We start from the raw sequence: 27,287 nt of genomic DNA, 5'->3' as shown, positions 1-27,287 counted from the left end.
CTGTCCATTTAAGTAGCCAAGTTTATTCAATCCAGCAGCATGAAGCTCAATCATCCGTGACCAGATTTTGAAGTTTGTCTCATTTAATTTGAATCCAAAGGGTAAGTTGTTTAGGTTGGGTGATTCAAAAGAGACTGGAGAATGGTTTATAGGAATTATAGAGGTATTTGTATCATCCATGGTTGGTCCCTTGTTTCAAGACCAATTCTGGATGGGGGCTGTAAAAAGAGAGAAGAATAAAAATATTAATTATGCTCTGATACCATGATAAAGTTTAAAGTTTAGGTTTTGTTTTTCTGTTCTTCTTATTATTCTTCTCTCTTGGAGGAATGCCTTATATAGGCATATATATGGCGGTTTACAACTTTTCAGTTCTACAAGGAATTTATTTCCTGTTCTGAAAGGAATACATTAATGTGTATCCTTTCAGAACTCTTATTGAATATCTGCTAGGACTCTTATTCTCTAATTAAGCTAATTACATGTTAACATTGACTCCCACCATTTTTCTGGTTCTATATCTATTCTTAAGAGAAAGGGGAGGAGATGGATGGCCATTTTCAAGTAACGAAAGACAAAATGGCATCCTCTTTAGCTTCTGACAGCTTATTAATTATTTGAATGTACTGGAGAGAATTGCAAATCAGTTTTGCACTACAAATGCTTTTTAGTTCTAGTAATTCTATCAAACCCAGAGATCTTAACTTTAGGAGTTTGAATTCAGTGTCGCTGCTGCTTTCTTCACCCACCCATGTCCTCTTCATCTTCATCTGATCTTGTTTCATCAATTATCTCCTCCATTTTCTCACATTCTCTAACTATAATCTCCATTTAAGGAGATGACCTGTAAATCTCCATCTCTATTGATATTCAAATTACCCAAAACAATCATGTACTTGAATTCCCAAAGTTCATCATCCCTGAATTGTCCTGCCACAATATTCTAAAGGTGATATCAATAGGATTAGCCTACTAGATTATGGAAGGCTAATGATATTAATAGGAAGTTAATATCAGCATTAAAAGTGTTTAAATAATTAAGATGAAATACAAAAAAAAAGCTAGAATTCTGAATGATCTGTTTATTATGATGACTTAGTTCTTAATCTAAATACAAATAAAAATATATATAAATTAAACTAAAAGTATTATTCTATTCTTAATAAATAAGACTATATAAATATTATTTAAAAAAAAACCGAGCTTCTTCTAAATATTTCCTTAAACAAAGTCCAAGCTTCTTTATCAGAAAGAGGACCCACTTTGATATTGTTTCGGCAATCCATCAGTCCACAAATTTACAGTTGAACCGCCATCCAACTTCTCTAGCTAGCATGCTTCCGCAATTTACGTTCGATATGACCAACATCCAGATTCTGCATAACCATTTCCAAACACATAAACTTAATTCGATATTTTATTATATTTATATTTATATATAATCAGAGTATAAAACCAATAAGCACCTAAACTTAATTTGATATTATATTATATTAAGGGCAGACTCATATCATACCTTAAACCTTACAAATGGACGAAGAACATCCTTCGTATTAGGATGCTCCCACTCCACTACTGACTCCCACCATTTTTCTGGATATGCTATAATTTCTTCAAGAGAAGGGGGAGGAGATGGCTGGCCATTTTCAAGCAACGAAAAACAAATTCCCATCCTCTTTAGCTTCTCACATTTTATTATAAAAATATATTCGAGAGAATTGCAAATCAATTTTGCACAACAAATGCTTCTGAGTTCTGGTAATCCACTCAATTCCAGATATAATAACTTTGGGAGGTTAAATCTAGTGTTGGTGCTGCTTTCTTCACCCATAACCCCTTCTTCATTTGATCTTGTTCCACCTGTTATCACCATTCAACTTCAATCACTTCTAGGTTTATAAGGTTTGGAAGCAAGACAAGAGGGAACAACTTCATACATTTACACCAATAAAACTCTTTAAGACCAGCAAACATACCATTATAAGATGGAGATGGTAGTGCAGCAGAGCAAAACCAAGAAGATGGAAACAAGATCTCCATGCTTTTGCAATTGCATACATGAATTACTTCGAGAGAATCGCAAATCAGTTTTGCACTACAAATGCTTTTAAGTTCCGGTAATTCATGCAATGTCAGAACTCTTAACTTTGGCAGTTTGAGTTCAGTGTTGATGTTGTTTTCTTCACCCATAACCCCTTCTTCATCTAATCTTATTCCACCTATTATCTCCACCATCTTCTCACATTGAGTAACTGTAATCTCTTCTAGGTTTACGAGGTTTGGCAGCAAGACAAGAGGGAACAAATTCTTCATACTTTTACAACCACAACAATAGTACTTCTTAAGACCAGAAAATATACCGTTATAAAATGGAGATGGTAGTGGAGCAGAGCAGAACCAAGAAGATGAAATCAAGCTCTCCATGCTATTGCAACTACGAATACTGATAAACTCCAGTTCAGTTGCATACTTTAATGGCACAACATCACCTAAACTTCTCGTATCGATACATTTACAAATTAGTTGTTGAATGTCATTTGAGGAGATGACCTGAAGATCTCCATCTCTATTGATATTCAAATTACCCACAACAATCATTTTACTTCCGAGACAACTATGCTTTAATTTCCTAAGTTCGTCTTCCCTGAAATGTCCTATAACAATTTTGCATTTCCTTAGTGATTGGGTCTGATCCCGAGATTTGAGATACTCCACGTAGTTAGAGTGATCTTCAAAATAGCATTCCAAACTTTCCAACTTCCTCAAGCATCCTACTTCCTTACCTTCAACTGTTACTGGAGCATATGTTTGCACACCCATTCTACCATCATTAAGAATCCATTCCTCTAGTATAAAGACTTGCAAGTGAGAGAGTTTAGGTAATATCCCACTAGGAAACTTCTTTTCACCACATCCATTCATTCTTAGATACCTTAGGTTGGATAGACATTTCATGCCATGAGGAATCTTTTCAAGTGGAGCACGAGAGAGATCTAACCTCTTTAGTGCCCTGAGCTTTTTCAATGATGGTACACGGCTTAACCTCCGACAATCTTTGAGCAACAATGAAGTGAGACCCACCAAATTAGAGACAGAATCAGGCAAACATTCAATAGCCGTTCTAGACAGATCGAGGACCTTGAGCCCATGCAGTTGCTCGAAAAATGAACCCGCAATGAATCGCAACCTATGATTATTACATAGCAATAAGGTTGATAGATTTGGACACCTCAGTGAATGGCTGGAACAAATCTCTTCAATTTGGTTGTTCATTAGTGAAACGGTCGTAAGTTTCTCTGTCCACTCCTCTGTATCCGGCAATTCTTTTAATTGTGCACCAGCTTTAACAATGGCTTGAGAGTTCTCTTCCAGTATTTGGATGGCCATGTCCCTAATCAAATCATGCATCATTACAGCACCACCATCACTTATTCTTTTCAATAGGAAAACTTTTTCAAGTCTATCAAGCATCGAATGACCTTCATCAAATTCTGCCTTCCTACTCGGCAGCCCTTTTATCACTCCCATATCAATCAAATAATGTATCAATTTCAGTCTATTGATAGCAGAGTCTTCTGGAAATAATGCACAATACAAGAAACATTGTTGCATAGTTACATCGCTTAGGTGGGTGTAACTAAATCTCAATGATGAAAATACCCTTTCCATGCCATTTGGCCCAACTCTTGATTGTCTCAGTCGCTCTAAAGCATTACTCCACCCGTGTATGCCATCCACCACCTTCATGGTTCCAGCCATTGTTTTAATTCCTAGCGGCAAACCATCACACTCCTTTGTGATAGATTTTGCAATTTGTTCCACTTCTGTAGAGAGAGGTGTGTCATGTCCAAGGATCTCCCTGAACAAAGTCCAAGCTTCTCCATCAGAAAGAGGATTCACTATGATATTGTTTCGGCAATCCATTCGTCCACAAACCTCTTTTGATCGAGTTGTCATAATCAGCTTGCATCCTTTCAATGGGACAGGAATTCCCACTTCGTGTAGCTCAAATGAGTCCCACAAATCATCTAAAATTAGAATCCATTTTTGTTTCTTTATTAGTTCTCGTGACAATTCCGCAGCTATGTGCAGCTCCTCCTCTTCATTGGAAAGAGATAAATTTATACATTTTGCAATCTTCTTCTGCAATGTATGAATGCTGAAATCTTGAGACACGGTCACCCAGAAAACATGATGAGAAATATCTGCAATTCGTAGAAGCTCATTATGGATATGTTTCAGCATTGTGGTTTTACCAGCTCCTCCCATCCCGTAAATGCCAATGGTTGAGACTTCATCGTCCCTTAACCAGGACCATATCACTTTCCTATTCTCTTCAAATGCTCGACCCACTAGCTTTGTAGAGCCAGTAGGTAAAGGAGCTCCTCTAGTCTCACTTGTGTTGTGTTTAAGCCCTACAGAAGAGCTAGCTCCTGCACGCTGCACTGATCTTCCACTATTGGTATCCATATCCTCCTCCTCCTTCTCTACTGGTTCTTTCCTCATTCTATCCATGTTCTGCACATCATTCATAATGGCATCATTGTTTACTGCTGGAGAGCAGAGTTGACCATCATATCTTGCGTGGCCAAGACACAATAGATCTGCTGGTTGGGATGAATCTTCTCGAGGCTCATCGACCTGATTAATTGATTGCCTGTCATGAGAGCTACCTCTCTCCAGAAGCGGCGCTTGCTCTGTTCTCGGTATAGTCTCAAATGCATCATGCTGAAGCTGTTCAGGGGAATTACGACCCCATGGAAGCTCAGTCTCTGGACTAGCTTGCTCAGTTAGTGGTCTAGTCTTCGGTGCATTATGCACAAGTTCAGTCCTTCCTCTAAGCAAATCACATGCAATTTCCCCAGTGAAAAAAGGTTCTCCTTGTGCCATTTCTACATATATCACTTTATTGTTATGTTCTTGAGCAGAAGCTGAAATTGCACAAGGTAATGGATCTCCTCTAGTCTCACTTGTGTTGTATTTAAGGACTCCAGAAGAGCTAGCTCCTGCGCCAGGCTGCGCTACTCCAATCGCATTCTGCATACCATCATCCATTAACGAATTAATTATCTCCACCCAGCTTTTTTCATACATATCTGGTGCTTGTATACTTGTTCCATCTCCTGTCAAATTGTAGACTTCATTGTTTTGTTCTTGTGGACTGGTTAAAATGGCAGTATGATTCACATTTACTCCAGAAGAGCTTCCACCTAGGCCAGGCTGCACTAATCTTTCTGTTGCACCTCTTCTATTACAAGGAGAGACAATTCTGTCAACATGCTGAACAGATCCTTCACCAGTGTTTTCCATGCTATTGTCCATGTCTAAATGCGAACAAACTCTCTCTTCCTCCCCACCATGTTCCATGCCCTGAACTCCCACTTGTGTCCTTCCAGCATCCACAGACAAATTGTCAAGTTCTGCATTGCTTTGTTCCAACACTTGAACCACTGGTTCTGTCCTCACTCCAACTACGTTCTGTGCATCATTCATGGTGGCATCATTGTTTACTGATGGAGAACAGAGTTGATCATGTGTTGGTTGGGATGGATCACCTCGATGCTCATCAGCTTGATTAAATGATGGCCTCTCATGAAATCTACCTCTCTCCAGAAGCTCCATGTCTTCAACAGGGATGCTAGCCATCCAATCTTCAAGCGAAAGATCTTCTCGTTGTCGTGCCATCATCATTTCATTGTTCTGTTGTTGTGCTGAAGCTGAAATTTCATTAGTGACATCGTTATTGCTTGAGCCTGCTACAGTTTTAAGTTTCTTTTCTGGAGGGCCATCAATTGCTGCAAAGGCTGCGTCTTGGACATCTTGAGGCACTGGTCCACAAGTTTTAACACCACGGCCTGTCACTCCTGCTAAATGGAATTTGATCCTCGAAATGGAAGTACCTTTGGCAAATAAATGCCTACAAAACTTACACCTCATGCGACCATCATCCATCTTTTCAACATATTCCCAAAAAGATATGTCAACATGATGCGAAACTGGATCATTCTGTCGAAGCATTTTGATAAGTGGCTCTGTAGAAATGAAAAAAGAAAAAAAATCTGTCAACATGATGCCATCAGGGTAAAAATATTGAATAAAAATGAATGGAGGTTACATTAGTTGAAAATGAAATAACAAGTTAAAAACAGTGGAGAAATTAAAAAGAAAAAACAATGAATTCAAGGTTTAGGGTCAGTCTAGTATGAACTCCACAAGGCATGGATTATAAAAAAGACATAGGGAACCATAGAATATTTATGATCATGACACTAAAGTTTCTCAATAAGATTTCTACAACTTGTTTTTAACTTAAAAGAATCAGATAATATTTACATGTGAAGAACAGAAAAATAATAAAAAATAATATACCTGGATTCAGCTATTGATCGATGTTCTTCAAGTGCTGGTTTGCTGAGGCAGTATTCAGAAGAAGAAGAAGAAGCACGGATCAGAGAAGAGTATAGATTAAGCAACAAGTTTACCTACCAGAAAGAAGTGGGGAAGGAGAATGGCTGTATTGTTTGACCAGAAAGAAGTTTCTAGGAAGGAAGGAAGGAAGGAAGCAACATGTTTACCTACCAAACATTATATTATAAGATATAGCAAGTTGCTTTTCATATAATTAAGAACTTCAACGGCCCTAACCTCACATCTTGATTATTACCTCCAGCCCATATAGCTAATTCTTTCCACCTAGCTATGCCATAAGTTAATCAAAATATCTAGTTTTAGTGCAGCTGATGCTGTCCAGCTATAAAAATCATTTACATTAGTCAGTCTGAAGGATAGATATTGGTGTATGTATGAAAGACGAGATGCAGCTTTTAACAGAAACATGTTGCTTTGTTTAATTATTAGAATAAGAACGTTGCTCCTTCTCCTCCAAACTTCTGGAGGAATTCCACTGTTTATGCGTTAAGCATACTTATTTTTACCATATTTCAAATAAAGTTAAGTTAAATAAAGTAAAGAGGCAAGCCAGTAATTCTTTTGTTTCTATTTCATAGATCATTCAGTAGTATCAGAACAAGCATTAGGAGATAACAGCCATATACTTCGGGCCTTGTGTTGATCTTTGCCGACAGGGCCCTCACAGCGAGAGAGCAAATAAACTGAAGGCCAACCGTTATGAACAACTCCAAGAATTACTGGCTAAATCATAGGTCAATCGGCAAGTTGAATCAAGTTTTAAAACAGTGTTATCAAGCTGACCTATCCTGAGTCGATTCAATAAAACGAAAAAAAAAAAGGAAGCACGAATCATCAAAAAGGTTTAGAAAATTAGGAAATCAATGGTATACTAAGAGAGATCAAGTGGAAGAGATCATAAAGTATATAAAATTCTTAACCTATTCGGGTATATGTTTGATTTGAAACTTAACTTACTCGGGGTTTAAATGAATTCAAATTAAAGAAAAATAAGAAAAAGAATTGTTTAGGCTTAACCAAGATAAAAACCTGATTGACTAGCGACTTAATAATAATAAAAAACAATATTCTATGACATTAAGTTATGAACAAATTATTTATACTTACATTTTATAAATATTATATTAGAAAGTTAACTGTCATTATTTATTATGAAGGTGCACTTGTATTGCATTGCTAGTTATTGTTATTACTATAAATATATATATAAAAAAAAATTTCTAATTTCTAGAAGAATTATTATCATCACGTATGAATTGAACAATCTTGTCTCAATTTAAATAGTTAATAATTTAGTTCTCTAAATAATACTATATATATATATATATATATATATTTTTTTTATTTTTTTTTTTGAATTGGAAATTTTGATGAGATTTTCGGTTAAAAAAATATTAAATTGAAGATGGTCAACATTGGTCATTGGCCAAGCATTATTTAATAATTTCTTATATGATAAGGACTAATTAATTATGACATATACTTTATAGATTAATAAATTAATCGTTACAAACTATAAGGACTAAACAATAATTATAAAAACTCAAACTTTGGGTGCTTAATTTATGTTGTCTCAAATTCGTTACTGCGATCAATACGTGTCCTAATAGAGTTTTCTTCACTGACCCGACCGAGTCACAAATCAACACACTGAGTCGCAATACATCCCGATCTCCTCTCAGGCACCACTCTCTCAACCCATTTACCACCAAAGCTGTACGCTTTAGGGTTCTACTTTGAGTTTCTGGACTGAGCAAGGTTTAAATCCAATCCTGGACAGCGATGGTGTTGAGGTTTAATGTAGGAGGGAAAGTATTGGAGAGAGTGGATTCGATAAGGAAGAAGAAATGGCCATGGTGATTGGATATTTTGCCATTTGCAATTTTTTATGCCATTTGGATGGTCACGATTCTGCCGAGCATTGACATTGTTGATGCTTTAATTGTTCTTGGTGGACTCGTTTCGATTCATGTTCTGGCTTCGCTTTTCACTGTTTGGTCTGTTGATTTCAAGTGCTTTACTCAGTATAGGAAGGTAATGTAGCTGTTTTTCTGTGTTTGTTTTAGGATTTTGGGGCTTTAGTTGTTGTTGTTTTGCGATTCGGGGGTTTTGTGTTTAGGCTAATGATATTTATGCTGCGGATTCGTGTAAGTTACACCGGTGAAGTTTTCTGGTTCTAAGGAAGTTGTGCCATTGCATATTCGTCAATAAGTGTGTGTGTGTGTTTTTTTTTTTTTAGTGGAAATGCTTGATTTTTCCTTCAAGTTCTGGCCAACTTGTTTTGGATTGCTTGATTGATAATTGCCAGTGAGAAGAGAGAAATAAGAGATGAAGAGGGAGTTCCCACTAAATTGTGAGGTATTTTGAGAGAGTTGATTTTCTCCTAGTAATAGAGAGTAGTTGTTCTCCTATTATAAAAAGCCTGATGCATTTTCATGAATCTTGTTTTTTAACAGGTATCAAGAGCCTTCCTGTTGGTGTGTTAACACACAACGGTATATAAACTTAATTTTGTGAAGTATATAAATAGTTGAAGAATGTGCCAATATTGGAACTTGGCCTGAATAGAACTTGGCCACTTGCTCCTCATGGATGCTTGCAATGCTATAAATAGGCAAGCATGGCGGAGAAGCTAAGGAGATATGGGAGATTATATATAAAGCGGAGCCAAGTGAAGAGAAAATAAGAGACCAATAATATCAGACTATTTAGTCTTCAATGATGTTGAGCCGCTAGAAGAAGAAATAGAAGCTGAGGCCAAGAGGAAGACGGAAAAGTTCCAAATCGAATGGTAAATGCTACAACTGTGACTTATGTGAGAGAGTGGAAGGAGTGAAGCAGCAACCAATTCTACAGATAGAAGAAGAGCTCCTGAGGTCTGGCTTAATGGATTCAGGAGCAACATGGCATATAACCCTATTGGTTCATACATATGAACCTATCTCTGGAGGCACAGTGTTCATGGGTGATAATCATGCTGTAGAGACATTGGCACCATCGAAATTCGTTCAGGAGTGCGACATGTTTAAGGACAGTAAAGGCAGACAATTGCAAACACCCACATTAGGACTAGCTTACAAAGGTTACTTTATCTGTTACAAGCAACAACATAGGTTTTTGGTAAGAGCAAATGCATCTTAGACCTGATTCACTCTGATGTGTTGTACTTGGGAGGAGCAAGATAGTATCATTCATTGACTTCTCCTATCCGATTATCGTAGTTTTTAAAACCCAAAGTGCGAGTAGAACTTGAATCTGAAAAGAAGATCCTGACAATAGAATATACCTTGTGCCAAAAGGCAGTTCACAACGGCATACATACAAAATGAGTGAAACATAACTCTATTCAATGTTGAGGCTGCAGGTCTAAGTCATTCTGGGCAGAAGCAGTCAATACCGCCTGTTATGTCATAAATCGATCTCTGTCTACTGCAATTGAGTTGAAGACACCGATGGAGATGTGGACTGGAAAGCCAGCTGATTATTCTCGATTGCATATATTTGGAAGTCCTGTGTACGTGATGTACAATACTCAAGAGGTCAGCAAGCTGGATTCAAAATCCAGAAAATGTGTATTCTTGGGATATGCTGATGGAGTGAAGGGGTATCGCTTGTGGGATCCCACTGCCCACAAGGTAGTCATCAGCAGAGATGTCATATTTGCAGAAGATAAAATGCAAATGGAAGAAAATAATAGCATTTTAAAGGAGACTACAGAAGTCCAGATGGAAAATACTCAGAATCGTACTTCTTCTGAAGCTATACCAGAGCATGAAGAACAAGAACAAATTGAGTCTGAAACTCCTGAAGTTCGACGGTCAACTCGTGAAAGAAGACCACCGGCTTGGCACTCAGAATATGTTACTGAGAGCAATATTGCATACTGTCTTCTAACAGAGGATGGAGAGCCATCAACTTTCCATGAGGCTATCAAAAGCACAGATGTATCTATGTGGATGACAGCAATGCAAGAGGAGATTGAAGCTCTGCACAAGAATAACACTTGGGATCTTGTTTCGCTACCACAAGGAAGAAAGGCCATTGGCAACAAATGGGTTTACAAGATAAAGCGTGATGGCAATGATCAAGTGGAGCGGTATCGTGCAAGATTGGTGGTGAAAGGATATGCTCAGAAAGAAGGAATAGACTTTAATGAGATATTTTCTCCAGTGGTACGACTTACTACAATCAGAGTAGTCTTGGCAATGTGTGCTATATTTGATCTTCACTTAGAGCAGTTAGATGTGAAAACTGCATTTCTTCATGGAGAACTTGAAGAAGAAATTTATATGCTCCAACTAGAGGGTTTTGCTGAAACAGGCAAGGAGAACTTGGTTTGCAGGTTGAACAAATCTCTATACGGTCTCAAACAGGCGCCGAGGTGTTGGTACAAGAGATTTGATTCCTTCATAATTAGCCTTGGGTACAACAGACTCAGTTCAGACCATTGTACATATTACAAGAGGTTTGAAGAAAATGATGTTTTCATCATTCTGTTGTTGTACGTGGATGACATGTTGGTAATAGGCCCCAACAAAGATCGAGTCCAAGAATTGAAGGCACAGTTGGCTAGGGAGTTTGATATGAAGGACTTGGGACCAGCAAACAAGATTCTAGGGATGTAAATTCACCGAGACAGAAGTAAGAGGAAGATTTGGCTTTCTCAGAAGAATTATTTGAAGAAGATCTTGCGACGCTTTAACATGCAAGATTGTAAGCCAATTTCCACCCCACTTCCTATTAACTTCAAATTATCCTCAAGTATGTCTCATAGTAATGAAGCAGAGAGGATGGAGATGTCTCGAGTACCGTATGCATCAGCAGTGGGAAGTTTAATGTTTGCCATGATATGTACACGACCAGACATTGCACAAGCAGTGGGAGCAGCTAGTCGATACATGGCAAATCCTGGTAGAGAGCATTGGAATACTATCAAGAGGATCTTGAGATACATCAAGGGGACCTCAGATGCCGCATTATGTTATGAAGGATCATAATTCATTGTCAGAGGTTATGTTGACTCAGATTTTGCTGGTGACCTTGAGAAAAGAAAATCCACTACAGGCTATGTGTTCATAATTGCAGGAGGAGCTGTGAGCCGGGTCTCTAAACTTCAAACTGTTGTAGCGTTATCCACAACAGAAGCTGAGTATATGGCAGCTACACAAGCTTGTAAAGAAGCAATATGGATGAAGAAACTTATGGAGGAGCTCGGGCACAAACACGAGAAGATTCTGGTGTATTGTGATAGTCAGAGTGCCTTGCATATTGCAAGAAATCCAGCGTTTCATTCAAGAACAAAACATATAGATGTTCAGTATCACTTTGTTCGTGAAGTGGTGGAAGATGGAAGTGTGGATTTTCAGAAGGTTCATACAAAGGAAAACCCAGCAGATGCTTTGACCAAACCAGTCAACACTGATAAGTATATATGGTGCAGATCCTCTTATGGCCTAGCAGAAACGTAAGCAGCATGAAGATGGCAAGTATTGAAAGGATAGAAGAATCACAATGATCAAGTGTGAAGACTTGATTAAATCATCAAAGTCTTCAAGTGGGAGAATGTGAAGATAGTTGGCCAAGTTGCCAACTTGGCCACTTGCTCCTTCATGGATGCTTGCCTATAAATAGGCAAGCATCCAAGCATTATATATGCCAAGTGAAGAGAGAAATAAGAGATAGTGAAGAGAGAAATAAGAGAGAGTGAAGAGGGAAAGTAATCCCACTAAATTGTGAGGTATTTGTGAGAGAGTAAGTGAGGTGTTTTCTCCTAGTAATAGAGAGATTCTTAGTTGTTCTCATATTATAGAGAGAGGTTGTAATTCCCACATTACTAGTAAAATCCTTCTATACTTGCCCGTGGACGTAGCCTAATTGGGTGAACCACGTAAATTCTTGTGTGTCTCATTTCTCATTTAAGCCTTTTATCTTGTCGGGTTTGCATGCCAGTATCCTAACAGAATTGTATGATCATGCTGGTGATGGTATTTGAGCTGCTAGGGAAATGGAGCTTGTTCTAAGTGGATTGGACCAGAGATGGATGGTTTTGGAGGTGGTGAGGATGAAGATTGGATGTAGGCTAAAAATGGATGCATTTTGTGTTATTTGTATTTGGAGAAGTGAAAAATGTTGTTGGAGATAGAATTGAATGCATATTCTGGTAACAAATGCTCAAATGGGCGAAAATCATTTTCTGAAATTTCAAGGTGAGGATTTTTATTGATTGGATCTTGTGATTTTTCTAAACTTACGGGGGGTGGAGGGTTTGTCTCCATGGATTGGTCGACTTAGTGTCTCAAGTTGAATTAAAACAGGGGAATGTCCAAATCAAAAAAAGCTGAAATTAATGAACTTCTGTTAACCTTTGTTATGTCATTTTGCAAATAAACTTGTTTCTAATATGCGATGTGACTTTGCAAATGAACACAGGAGATTGAGTCATACTTTGAAAAACAGAAACAAAGCTACTTCGGACTAGCAAGGTTACAAACTACTTTGGAATCACACAGATCAATTGTGAGTGGTTGTGGTTGCAGATACAGAGAAAGGAATTAAAACATGCTCACCAAGACGGTGGTAGCGAAACATAGTGGGGTCCCAAAACCACAAAGTGTAAAAGGACATCCTTTGCATTAGGATTCTTCCACCATTCTTTTGGTTTTACATAGATTTTTCAAGAGTAGAGGAGATGGCTAGTCATTGTCAAGCAGCTGAAGAAAAATTAGATAGCAATGGTGATGAAGCTCAACAAGACCAAGAAGATGAAAGCAAGCTCTCCATGCTATCACATTCCTTAATGTTTGTTGATCATGACATCCAGTTCTGTTGCATATTTCAATGATGAAACATCGCACACAGCTGAAAATCTCCACTGCTGATTCTGAAGTGATTCAAACCGGAGTGCTGTACTTGTGTGAAAATTTGTATTCATTATCTTATATTCATATTCGTTCCACAATCGGGCAAAAATTTTGTATATGCCCAGTGCTTGAGATTTGAGAAACGCTGCGAAGTCGGAGACTTGTTCAAAATGGCACTCCAAAGTTTCCGACTTCCTCGAGCAAGCTGCTTCTGTTCATTTGATTATAACTGGTAATAAGAATGTAATAAGAATCCAGGACTATCTATCTTTCCTTTATTTTCTCTTTTATATTTGTATATTCTACTATGAAAAAATAATTTATTACTAGTCGGTGATTTAAGGTGACTTATACCACTGAATAGATCTATTCTTTTATGAGGTTACTTTAATGATAAATTAATATAATGTTTCTTTAGATGTTCATGGTGGAGAAATTTGATAGGATGGATATATAATGTTAAATTTTAATTACAAAAAAATAATAATTGAAAAAGATAATTTGTGCTCATTATATATAAACTGGCAATATAAATAAAGAACATTTCATTTGAACCAATCTGGATGTTTGATGCAAAAAGGAATGAGAACCAAACAAAACATTTTGCCACAAAATCTTTATCAGAAGAAAAATGATATTATTAGTAGTGATTATATATGCATGATATTAGTAAGAAAAATAAAAATATTTAACGATTAGTAGTGAGTTATGTATACATAATATTAGTTAAAAAAACAAAAATATATAAACTTTAAATATTTTTATTTTTTAACTAATATTATATACAATTATTTAAAAAACATTTTAAAAAAAACAATCTTTATCTCACAAACAGGCTGCATATTGATAGTGTCAATCAAATAATTTAAGTTATTGTAGTCCTTGCATTTTATTTCTATTTATAAATTGGTTTTTATTTGAAAGCTTTTTGGTCCTTGTACTTTATAAAATCAGAACTTAAGCCTTTATAATTTTGTTTATTTACAATCATGTCCTTGTAACATTACTCTTCGTCATATAATAGTTTATTACATGATTTTCTATATAATGCTTGAGATGTAATAAGTCATTATATAATCGTAATGATCTATTACATTATAATTTTAAAAATCACATCATCAAACATAAGAATATAAGAAGTCATAATTGTATTATATAGTCCATTATATGTAATTATCAAACGTGTAATTAGTTTACCTATTACAAACAAAACTCAAAGTATAGGCAATTTGGACATTTACAAAACAAGATCAACAGTCAAATAACATCTAAAAAACAAGGATTAACTTATAAAATCTCAAGAAACCAGGGACTGAATAACATCTTGCATCCACAGTCGAGAGAGTAACCAATGACATCCTATGGATCCACTCTAAAAAAAAAAATAGATACAAAGAGAACAGAAATAAAATACTAATAATCACTCCCTAAAAATGTTGTTGATTTTTCTGCATATTTTTATTAAAGTGGATTAATATTGGGTTGTATTTTTATACCGTAAGGATACAAACCCAGTATTAAAATACCAGATTTTCGTCAAAGCATAAAAAAATTTAATATTTTCCAAAAATTGTTTTTGTTTTAAAATACGGCCTAGTCTCTCCAATATATATATATAAATATTACAACATCATATTTTCACGCAACAAAAGGAAATTTTCAAAACAATATATGTATTAGCATGCATTTTGGTTTTAATAACCAGTTTATTCAAGTCATGAGAACTAGGCCAATATTTCAAAAATTCTAAAAAAAATCTTTTTGTTTTCTTTTAGTATTTGGGATTACGGATTTATACGTAAAACGTATTCCTAATATTAAAAGAATTTTTTGTAAAGACCGTAGAATGGTTAGGATTTTACCCAAATAAGATAAAGACCTCTTCACCGAGGAGGATTTTTCTTGAACCATGGACAGACTAACAATTAGGAAACACACGAAAAGACCTTAGATTTTATCAGACAATAAAAAAATGCAGCTTACCTTAGGTAAGGTGTATTTGGGGTGCTAATACCTTCCCTTTACACAATCAGTCCCCGTACCCGATCTTTGAGACCAGTTAGGGTTCCTAGTGACCAATATACTAGGTGGCGACTCCCATTCCATTTTCTACCCATGAAAGACAATATTTTCGTGTATCCACATAGATATAGATAGATTTACATTGTAAATAAGAAAATGGAACCAAACACTTTTATTTTCGCCGCGACGCCGCACACGTGCGACACTTGTTATGCCCAGTCCCTTTCGAGTCTAGCTCATCTTCTGTGAAGTATAAGTAATTAGAGGCTTGAATTCTTCCCACCAAATGTTCCATTGTATCTTGAGTAATATCCTGTGGCACATATGCTTCATTCAACACCTTTTGCAATGCTTTACGGTGTAACTCAGAACTCAAGATAAGTGACATTAAAGAGATTCTAGCAGGAGTTTTCTTCAATTGATCCACCACACTATACTCACTATGCTTCATCAACTTCAGAAACTCATTAGACTCGTCTTCACTTATAGGCTTGTTCACTTCCATGCCTTTAAAAGCATCAACTATCTATTTTCCTTTGGCTTTCCTCTGCCTTTCTAATTCTTCTGGTGTAAAACACCGACCACTTCGAGTTAAACCACCGATTTCAGGATGAAAGATGGGAGTAGGGTTCTTAATGTTGAAAGAATACCCATAATTGTAAGGCATTGAGCCATAACTTTCACTATTTGTGCATACAGGCTTGGTCAGGATTAGTTTTGGTGGACCACCCACAGTTGGTTGGAGTCTACAAACTTCCATTTTTGTCTCCTGACGGCCTATCATCCCAACTTCACTACTCTCTTCTTCACTCTCTATCCTTAACATGCCGAAAGTCAGCATCCTTTTCACTTCTTGGTGAAATTCTTTCATCAATGTGATGTCCCACCTTGCCATGAAACTTACAGTAGTTATTTTAATTCATCACTAGTTCAAACTCAGATAAATAACCAAATTGTACCAACATACCATGCAGTCTTTCCATGGAAACCTTCAAAATTCTTTCCTTCTTACCCTCCATTCCTACAGCATTCACTCCTCCACTGCTTGTGGCATGATTGGGCAAAGGATTGGCGGTGAATCATCAAAAGTTATCCATCCAGCTTTTATCAATTGTAGAAGCTTGTTTTTAAATGCATTACAACTTTCAATGTTATGCCCTGCCACGCCAGCATGATACTCGCATTTCAGATCTGGCTTATACCAATTTGGATGTTGTTATCCAATTTTTGACCCACCTTTTTAATAAATTTTTCGAAAAATCCAAAAATAGTGAAAAACAACAAAAATCCAAAAAAATATGTTTTTAATATATTTGCAATGTTTTTAGCATTTTCAACGTCGTTTAAAAAGAATTTAATTTTTCAAAAGATTTTCAAACGCGTTCGAATTTTCACGCGTCGTTTTTAAAATCATTGATTTTCCTCATCGAGTCGATGTTGATATTGCTCGTTTTCAAAAAAATACAAAAAAACAAGAAAAATCAAATTTTACAAAAAAAAAAAAAAGAAAGTTAAGAGACTAATTTTGAGACCCAAATAATATTTTTGCAGGAAGTTTTTGAATATTGGAGGGGGAGGCAACCTAAAAACTTTTTTTCTCTTCACCCGAAAGCAGCCGCTCCCCTGGCCCAATACCATTTAATCCCTCTCTTTTAGCTGAAAATTAGGGACTTAGCCCCCACCCATGGTCTTCTTTTCCTTATTTCCAGCCGACATGGAGGCCCCTCCTCATGAGGAGAGCCCCTATTTCTTCTCATCCCCAGCGATGTGAGAGGAGGAGGGGGATTGGTGAATTTTTTTCGGGACCCGAAGGCAGTGGGCAGAGACCCACGGATGTCCCTCACCTTTTGAATTTTCTTCTTCTCCCTGAACTGGCCAAAAAACACAGCCGAGAGCCCCCTCACTCTTCCAGTCCTGGCCCCATTTTCTTCTCCTTTTCCAGCCAACAAAACCGGAGCAGCCACCACAGCCGGAGCAGCCACTACCGCCGGTTCTCTCCTCTTTCAACCACAAGACAGCCCCATCTCCGCCTCTTAATCGCCAACTCTCCCCATTTTTCCAGCCAATCGCACACAGACCCCCCCGACCATCTTCGTTTCTCTTCTCCCCAGCAACGATCCCACGATCAGCCCCCCCCGCTTGCAGATCCAATTTTTGTTTTCTCTTCTTCCTCCCCCAGGCCAAAGCAAAAAAACAGAACTCTTCCCCTCCCCTTCATCAGCCTCCACCGAACCAGAGAATCGAAGGAGCGGGGCCGGCCAGCTTTTATTCCCGATCTTCATCTCCTTCCAAACAGCAGCACCCTCCCGATCGGAAACTTCCAACAAGCCACACGCCGGACAGAAGCCAGAACGAGCATCTCGCCGGTTTGCCTCACCATCTTCCCCGATCTCTCTGCTCCGTCCAGCCTTTGCTACCACCAGATCGACAGCCAGCCGAGAAGAAGAAAGAAGACAGCGGTTCACAGATCTAAAAAAAGAAAAAAATCCAAGAATGGATCTGGACTAAAACAGACTTGCTGGTTGCGTTTTTTTATTGTTTTTCAGGTCAACACCGGCGAGGAAAGGGCGAAGGGAAGGAGTCGATCTAGGCCACCCCTTGTTGCTATTTTTTCTAAGTCGGCGCGTGGGGAGACGCGCCGCCACTGTTCCCGAGCAAAAAAAAATCTGCTGGACATTGTTCCGCACTCCAGAAATCTGTTGGCCACTGTTCTGAATAGTTTTGGATTAATTTTTGTAATTGTAAAATTGTTTAATGTAATATTTGTGTAATTTTGAGTTTTTTTTTATAGTTTGTATTTTATGTAAATGTGGATGTAAAAGTAAAAGAAAAAGAAAAGAAAAGAGGAAGTGATAAATAAAAAAAGAAAGGAAATGTTTGTGTGTGTTTGCATTGTTTTTTTATATATGTTATTGAATAAAAAAAAAAGAATTTAAATGTTTTTTTTGTTTTGAGCGGGCTGGAACATCAGCCCAGCCCATGGGCTGGGCTGAGTCCAGCCTTGTTGCATTTTGGGCCGGAGCATCAGCCCAGCCCTGTTACCAGAGGGAATTTTCCATGGAAATGTAGAACATGTATGTACATATAGTCTGGAAAAGTAATAACTGATTTATCAAAGCCTTAGAATTGTGTGTTTTTGTTGATGAATGTTTTTTTTTCTTATTATGATAAAATTGCAAGAATAAAGAAGAATTTAATATTTTGATTTGATCACGGATAAAGAATCATGAACTTACATGTAAGTTGTATTTTCTAAAATTTGATGAAAGAACAGAATTTTTAAAACTTTTTTAACACATCAAGTCTGCAAAGTAGCTTACCTCAGGTAGGGTGCGTTAGGGGTGCTAACACATTCCCTAACCACAACCAGTCCCTTACCTGTGATCTCTGATAAGACCAGTACATCAGGTTTCCTAGTAGCCCTCAATAAATTACTAGGTGGCGACTCCAACGAACCAAATCAGCAAAACAGGAACGAATAATCGCCAGCTGATGCCGCTCGCCGGATTTTTTTTGGGGTGCGACATTGGATATGGAGGTTGTAGTGGAGTTAAGGGAACATGGGCTACTTGCCCAATACTCAATAACTTTGAGTACATTTCTCCCAAGGGAAGTGGTAATGGTGGCAATCGTTCCTGGGTTCTTTGAAAGATCCTTCTTGGAGGATTAACAATCTGGTTACTTTGTTGGTTATTTGGTTGGCTTTGTTGGTTGGTAGGGAAAGGTTTAGTGAAGTTGACACTTGCAACTTGTTGGGTAGGCGTTTGGAAGTTATAATGGTGGTAATTTGTTTTCTTACCCTTATATACTCCTTCCACGTTGTTTATCTCGGAATCCTTCTTTTTCCCAGTAAAGCCTTTCTTCTCAGTAGGCTCTGACATTCTCCCCGCTCTTATCGCTTGTTCTATTCTCTCAGCGATAGTTACAGCATCATAGAAATGTTGAGCTGAACTACCCACCAGGTGTTCAAAATAGGGAGATTTAAAAGTGTTAGAAAAAAGAGTGACTATTTCTTTTTCATCATTCACTACTTCAGCCATCTTATTGCAATAAGATTTAAGATGAGTGACTGGGCATTCAGTTCCAGTATACTTGATGAATTCTGGTACCCTAAATTTTCTGGGTACAAGTACATTTGGAACTAAACACATTTCTGCAGCATAAACAGGATCATATAAGTCTGCCCCTTCTACTGCCTTCAATCTCTCTTCCAGAGCGGTCAATTTATCATAATCGACATTTTCAGAGAATTTCATCCTTTGTGGGTCATCAGTTGCCAGGTTTACATTAACTGGCACTTGTGCTGGTGGAACATTGGCAGTGAACTGTTGTTCAAATGCAGAGGGATTTGCCCCTAAATTTTGAGGCGGGAATACAAAGGGAGTTGATGGCATAGATATAGATGGAGTTACAACTGCCGGCTGAGTAGAGGTGCCTTCCCCGGACTTGGATACTAGGGCCTACTCGAGTAGACTTGTAAGTCGTGCTATATCATTTTTCATGTTCTCCAACTCTCTTTGATAATGAGCCTCCAGGTGTGCCCTTTCTTCGTTCTCCATTATCTTCTTTCGTTGTCGAGTGTAATGAATTTTACGGCCTTTTGGGGGATCTATATTTTAACCTGAATGAATGCAAGTAAACTAAATGAAATGCACATATGGATGCAAAATGTCATATGGTGTATGCATGATTGTTATTTTGTTTCCAAATTTCACTTTAACTCATGACGAGGAACAGACCAGATCAGATTCTCTTAAGAAAGTTCTCACTGAGGACTCCAAACCTACAGGGACTTGAACCGATTTAGGGGAGAAATTTGATGCCATAAATAAGAATCAAAATAAGCATTTCTCATAAAATTCTCTTTCATTATTTTACAATATTACAATCACAACAGACTCAATCTTTCCAAATCCTTGGACCATCATATGCTGAGATCTCATTAATTCCATCTCTGATCAAACCAAAAAACCGATGGAATTCATTTCTAGACATTGGCTCACCGTCTGCTATTTGTTGGGCTATGCCTCTTAAGCCCAAAGCATAATTCTTGGCATCATCTGCTTGTACATGATAGCGCATAGCTTCAGAAGCCCAACATTCTGCTTCTCTTTCTGCATTTTCTTTTTCTAATGATAAGGTTTGCTCAATAGAAATCAAATGATCCACCCGCTCATCTAGATTGGCAATTATTATATCTTGACTTCGGCATTGCTCCTGGAGTGATTCATTTGTATCTTCCAACTTCAATACCATTTTCTCAGCTTTTGATGCTCTTCCAACCCATCTCTTTATGCTAACATCTTGCCTTTTCTTCTCCTCTGACAAAAGTACATATTTTTCTTGTAGTTGTTGGAACTTAAGCTGTTGTTGTTGTTGTAGTTGGGCTGACAAATCATCCTTTTCTTTTCTTGTGATAGCCAAAGCTTTTTCTTGAGTGATTAGATTAGATTCTAACCTTCTTCTTTTAGCCCCTAACTCTTCCACTTCAACATTCAAACTTAGGTTGTAAGATTCTTGTTGGGCGCAGACTTCTTCGTATATGTCTTCAGCAGACTGAATCAAAGACCTGGGTGGCCCTTCAAAAGGAGGAACTTTGTACCCTTTCCCTCTCATCTTTTGCCATATCGGATACCCTTTAGTTGTTTTTCCTTCTACTCTCTTAGCATAAGCAACCCTACCAGGATATTTCCATGCCTTCTTCACTGACTCTAATAATTTCTTCGAGGTCTTGAAATCTTCATGAAATGTTGCCAGTTCGGTAGTCCTTGGAATAAACTGCTCAAATCCAAACTGTCGCAAAACCATGTTGGGACAATAACTAATACAGCAACGGGCTCCTATCAACGGAACCCATGGGTACTCACCACAGTATGCCAGATAAGAGTTGAAGTAAGAGTATCGACTCCTCCAATGAAACTGAGATTTACTTAAATTTCAAAACATTGATTCCCATGTGGATCTTCCTACTTCATGCAAATGTTTTTCAGCAAAATTCTCCAACTTAGAATAAAGATGCCATGGGGTACCAATCAAACCTGAAATCTTCCCCTCAATCATATGACTCACAGTCCAGACAAACAACATCTTAAAGGACCCCTTCCAGCTTTTCTACAATAATTCAAGGATGAGAAGGTTTCTGCCAATATTGCTGCAGCCGGGTTGATTTTAAGGGTCACCACACTTTTAAAAACATTAACAGCCTCAAAATCGATCATCCCCTCGGCAGATGAGAAAAGAACCAAACCATATATGCCTAGGGCCAAAATTCTCAGTCGAATTTCGTTGTTTTCATCGTGTAGTCTCTTGTTGAATATGGCTTCTAGTATATTCCAAAACCAACCCTGGATATTTCCTCATTTAGTCGCCTGTGATTTTGCTAGTTGACAGTCTATCTGAGCAATCCAAGCAAAATTAGAAGGTGCATGCTCTGTATGTGTGTAAAAGTACACCTTTTCTGACTTGGGACAATCTAACAGGGAATCATACTCCTCGATGGTAGGAGTCATATCCACGGTATCAAAAGTGAAGCACCGATATTCTGGATCCCAGAACCCTATCATGGCTTGAAAACAAGCATGTTGGACTCTAATTTTCAGTAAATGTGATAGATCACCATATTGCTTCTGAAAATCGATTTGATCATGAGAGGATAACTTTTCCCAACAATCTAGCAACTATCCTGTACCAAGTGGCCTGTCATCTAATTTAACATGTTCTGGCAACTGAGACTCAAACTTTGATGGCAAACAATCCCCTTCATCATGTTGGTTCAGTTCTGATCCGGTCAAAAATTCCTCAATAGCAATGGTTTTTTCCATCTCACACTTCCTATAAGGATCGGTGGAGATTTAATGAGAATGTGAAATGTATATGAGCATGTATGTTATGCATTGATATTTGTTTGTGTCCTAAAAGGTATATCCTAATTGATAGGATCTAGCTCATAAGATTTGGCTCAGTTGATTCTAATCTTAAATCTTTGGTTCTTAGATTGCCCAAATTACCCAAAAGGGTAATCGGCCTCTTAACCTTATACAACATAAGTATGGGAAGAAAATTCCACAATACCCGTTGCATAGGGTGAGTTACAATCCAAGCGAAAGTCCAGATGAGCATCAGTGGACATAAGTCACACTTGCCACCTGAATCTTTCTTTTCTAATCTTAAAAAGGACGAGCTCGGGTCCAGAGCTTTTATGGGTTCACTATGAAGTGTGTGAATACACAAATAAATAACATGCATGCAAGTGTAATTAAAAAAAATGAAATGATTTACAATTGATATTGCATAAAATAAATAGTGCAAATAAAATAAATACTAAAAAAAAAAATAGCAATAACAAAAAAAATGAAAGGCACACACAAGCAGTTGGTTCAACCCTAATTCCCCAGTGGAGTCGCCATTCTGTCGATACACGACGTCGGGCGACGGCTCCGCTCTTTTGTTTATTTTAACAAAAAAGATTTTTTATTATTGGGGGAAATAGATTTTATTGGAGTCGCCATCTAGTAATATGAGGGAACTAGAAATCCCAAATTAAACACTGGTCCCAGAGATTCGAGTACTGGGTTAGTTATGATTAAGGGAAGGTAGACACCACCCTTAAAACATCCTTTCAAAAGAAAGGTTACCCTTACTTGTGTGTTTTTTATTTGATTTAAATGCTATTATATTTCAAGCTTATTTGCAATTTTGTTTTGTTTTTTTTTTAAATAGTTAATGACGGTCCCTAAAAATAAAAGACACGTTAAAAATGACATCAACCCCTAAAAATAGGAGACTTGTCTAAAATCTCGACGTTTATCCCTAAAAAAAGATTTACGTCTGAATTACCAAAAGAAAAGAAAAAAAAAATGGACATAATCCATATTTGGTATAAATCCTTGACATCAGTCCTTTTCTGTAAAAAGAGACGTGTCGACAAACCACGTTCGTAGGAGACGTGTTTAAAAAAATGACATCAGTTCCTAAAAATAGGAAACTCGTCTAAAATTTTGAGGTTTAACCCTAAAAAGGAGAAGTACGTCTGAGTTATCAAAAAAAACTATGGACATAATCCATATTTGGTATTTTAACTTTTTGACATCGGTCCTTTTCTGTAAAAAGAGACGTGTCGATGAACAATATTCATTTATAAAATAAAACTATTTTGATATCGTTGAGAAATGGGTATAATCATATTCGAGAATTGGGCTTTGGACCCAAAAACGATAACATGATAAGATGGGTGTTGGACTCGCGTCGTTATTCTTTTTATACTTATTTTTGTTTTTTTATTTTTTTTGTTTTACAACATGCAATAAAAATTTACAAATATTTACATAAAAAAAAATGTTAGGAATTCAAAAAAAAAATTACCTGAGTACCCCTGTATAGGTAAAAGACTGAAATACCCTCGGATTTCTCAGGAATTTACGAAAATGCCACTGGCGGCGCGTGTGGCTCACGCGCGGCTACTGTTGGCACTGGCAAAATTTTCCGACGAGCTTTCTGGAAAACGAACCGTCGATCCTGGTAGATCTGAGGTAGAGGATTCTGATGGTGGTGGTCTCGACGGTCGTTGATGGCTGAAGAGAGAGAATTGTCGATTTGAAGCTTCGGTGGCGGCGAGGATCGCGACCTTTTTCCGGCCAGATGAGGTGGGGAAAACGGTTGAAACCGCCGGGGTTTTGCTTTAAACCAGTGTATCAACCTTTCTGTTGTGGTGCGGAGGATTGATATGGCCGGAAAGTGGAGATCGGATGAGAGAGAGGGAGTCGCCGGCGAGAAGAGAGAGAAGCTCTGAGTCACGCTATGGTGTGAACGCGTGCACGATACACCTGTACCGCCAAACTCTATACGCCGTTGGATCTCGGATGAATAGATCGGATGGCTGTTATTGGCTTGATCTGAGGTCGATCGGACGGTCTGGATGAGTCTGGGTTTAGATCCGGTGTGACGCGGTGCACCGAAATCTCGATATACCGGATGACGTGGCTTAACGGGATTAAGTCTTGGATTATTTCAATGGCTGAGATGAGTTGGGATATATTTGGTATTTTTTAAATTGTTTTTTTTTAAAACAATATCCTACTCGTGTGAATAAAAGCTAAAAAAAATGAGTACAGTAACAATTCTTTCTCTTCTTCTCTGTATTTGTCCTCCCGTCCCCCTCTTTTTTTCTTTTCTTTTTTTTTTCACTCGCGATTGTCACCGGCTATTTATAGCCAGTGAAGAGTTGATTTCTGCCTAAATTATTGCCTAATTGTAAGAAAAAAAAAAAAAGTATTTGCCTAACATTACCTAATATGCCTAATATTACCTAATATGCCTAATATGACAAAAAAGTTTTTTTGTTTTTATTATATATAATAATAAATATTTATATAGATAAAATTAAAAACTCAAATCAGTATTAGAAAAAAGCCCGACTCAACCGCTAAAAATCAATTTTAATTACCGAAAATTATGTCGAAACATTAAAAAAAAAACTTTCAATGGGTATCAACCCAATGAACCGGGTTTTGACCACAAAATAACAGTTTTGACCCAAAATGACCTGAAACTCATTTTTCATCCTGGTCGACATGGTTAGACCCGTATCGACCCGGTAAACTCGGTCTTGGCCGAAAATGACAGTTTTGACCCGAAACAGCCCGAAAACTCATTTTTTACCCTGGTCGACATGGTTTGACCCGTATTGACCTGAAACTCATTTTTCATCCCGGCCGACATGGTTAGACCCGTATCGACCCGGTAAACTCGGTCTTGATGGAAAGATGCGGTTGACTCGAGAAAAAAAATATTTTTTTGTATTTTAAACTTTTTTATTTTTTTGGATTTTTATAAATAATAATAGAAATAAAATAACATTCGAGAAAAACTTGGTGAATCCAAAATTGGGTTACAACAATGATGAAAGGGATAAGCTAACAGGAACAGAGAAAGCATTTAGCAGTTTAAAGATTGGAAACAATCAAGCCTACAGCTCACACAAGGGTTTCCAAGGCAGACCCCCTCAAAGATGGCAATCACAGGACATGAGAGGACCAAATTCATTTCCAATCAGGAACGGAACCAACTACAATAATTCAAGCTGGAACAACACTGCTTATGGAAGTAGTCAAGTGGGTGTAAAGCCACAATGCCAAGTCTGCTAGAAGCAACACTTTGGATTATGCAGACACAAAGGAAAGCCAAGATGTGGAAGATGCAACCGGTTTGGTCATATTGCAAGAGATTGTGAAAGTCACAGTCACAAACAAGTTGCAAATTATGCTAAAGAAGAAAGAGTCACCACTGGAACCATATTCTATGCTTGCCATTCTGCAAGACAAAAAGGTATGGTTTGTGGATAGTGCCTGCAGCAACCACATGACTTCTCAAGAATCTGAACTAATCAACATTGATAGAACAGTAACCTGCAAAGTAAAGATGGGATCAGAAGACCTTGTGAAAGCAACTGGAAAAGGTACATTGGTTGTGGAAACTCAGCATGGGAAAAGATACATAAAAGAGGTATTGCTTGTTCCTGGATTGGATGAAAACTTACTAAGTGTAGGCCAGATGATGGAGCATGGTTATTACATTCTGTTTGGAGGTAACAAAGCAGTAATATTTTATGATGAAAGTCTCAACAATGTTATAGCAATAGTGATCATGGGAGGAAATCGATGCTTCCCACTTTCACTTGAGTCCATCACACCCGTAGCAAGGAAAGCTTCAGTGACTGAGGATTCCTGGGTATGGCATAGAAGATTGGGACACTTGAATTTTGCCAGCATGAAGAAGATGCAGCAGAAAGAGATGGTATGTGGGCTTCCTGTTCTGACTAAAGTAGAAGATGTTTGTGCAGGCTGTGCATCAGGCAAACATCACAGGGAGAAATTCAACAAAGAGCAAGCGTGGAGAGCAAGCTATCCACTGGAACTCATCCACACTGATTTGTGTGGACCAATGCAGAATGAATCTGTGGAAGGGAACAAATACTTCATCACATTCATTGATGATTACTCAAGAATGTGTTGAGTATACTTCCTCAGAAACAAATCTGATGCACTCAATGTGTTCAAGAAATTCAAAGCATTCGTTGAGCTGCAAAGTGGATATAAACTAAAGGAGCTGAGAAGTGACAGAGGTGGTGAATATACTTCAAATGAGTTTGAAGAATTTTGTGTAAAACAAGGAATGGAGAGGCAGCTGACAATTGCATACTCTCCTTAACAAAATGGAGTTGCAGAGAGGAGAAACAGAACAATTTGTGAAATGGCAAGGTCCATGCTGATAGAAAAAGAAATGCCAGTAATCTTCTGGGCAGAAGCTATGAATACAACTGTGTATATTCAAAATAGATGTTATACAACATCAGTTATCGAAAAGACTCCATTTGAAGCCTTCACGGGTAGAAAGCCAGGAGTCAAGCATCTAAAAGTCTTCGGTTGCTTGTGCTATACTCATATCCCACCATCACTAAGGCAGAAATGGGATAGCAAAACTGGAAAGGGAGTGTTTGTTGGATATGGCAGCTGTGAGAAAGGGTATAGAATATATGACTTGAAAACTGAGAAGATTGTTCTCTCAAGAAGTATGATTTTCAGTGAATATAGAGTATGGAGTTGTGAAAGAAATTTGATGAGCCCAAGTCACTTGTCTTTCAATCTTGAAGAAGGTGAAGTTGGAGGTGAAAATTCTGAGGAACACTTTGCTGCAGTCCAACCCGATGATGTTGAAAAATGCAATCAAAATTCTACAGTTGGAGAGTTAGCTGAGAATATTGACAGTAATAGCAGTCAACAATCTTCACCTAGCTCTACTCTAGTAAAATTGAAAACCTTGGAAGAGATATATGCAAGGTGTCACATGTGCATCATAGAACTCGATAATTATCAAGAAGCTTCTGGAGAAAAAGCCTGGCAGGAGGCTATGAAGGAAGAATTGGAAGTGATAGAGAAGAACAATACTTGGGAATTGGTGGAGAGACCTATTGATAAACCT

General features: G+C 37.7%; 1 protein-coding gene across 1 annotated transcript; it reads right to left on the bottom strand.

The window, feature by feature from the left end:
* Positions 1 to 1,160: 1,160 nt before the first annotated feature.
* On the bottom strand, positions 1,161 to 6,555 carry LOC118063390 (probable disease resistance protein At4g27220). Its single transcript, XM_035077406.2, has 4 exons — positions 6,370 to 6,555; positions 1,977 to 6,032; positions 1,517 to 1,860; positions 1,161 to 1,376 (listed from the first exon to the last, which is right to left on the bottom strand). The coding sequence occupies exons 2-4, from the start codon at positions 6,016 to 6,018 to the stop codon at positions 1,326 to 1,328; spliced, it is 4,437 nt and encodes a 1,478-aa protein (XP_034933297.1). The 5' UTR covers positions 6,019 to 6,032; positions 6,370 to 6,555; the 3' UTR covers positions 1,161 to 1,325.
* Between the last annotated feature and the right edge of the window lie 20,732 nt (positions 6,556 to 27,287).

Source organism: Populus alba, chromosome 19 (genome assembly GCF_005239225.2).
Source record: "Populus alba chromosome 19, ASM523922v2, whole genome shotgun sequence".
NCBI classification, from domain to species: domain Eukaryota; kingdom Viridiplantae; phylum Streptophyta; class Magnoliopsida; order Malpighiales; family Salicaceae; genus Populus; species Populus alba.
This window is presented reverse-complemented; position numbering and strand designations above follow the sequence as displayed.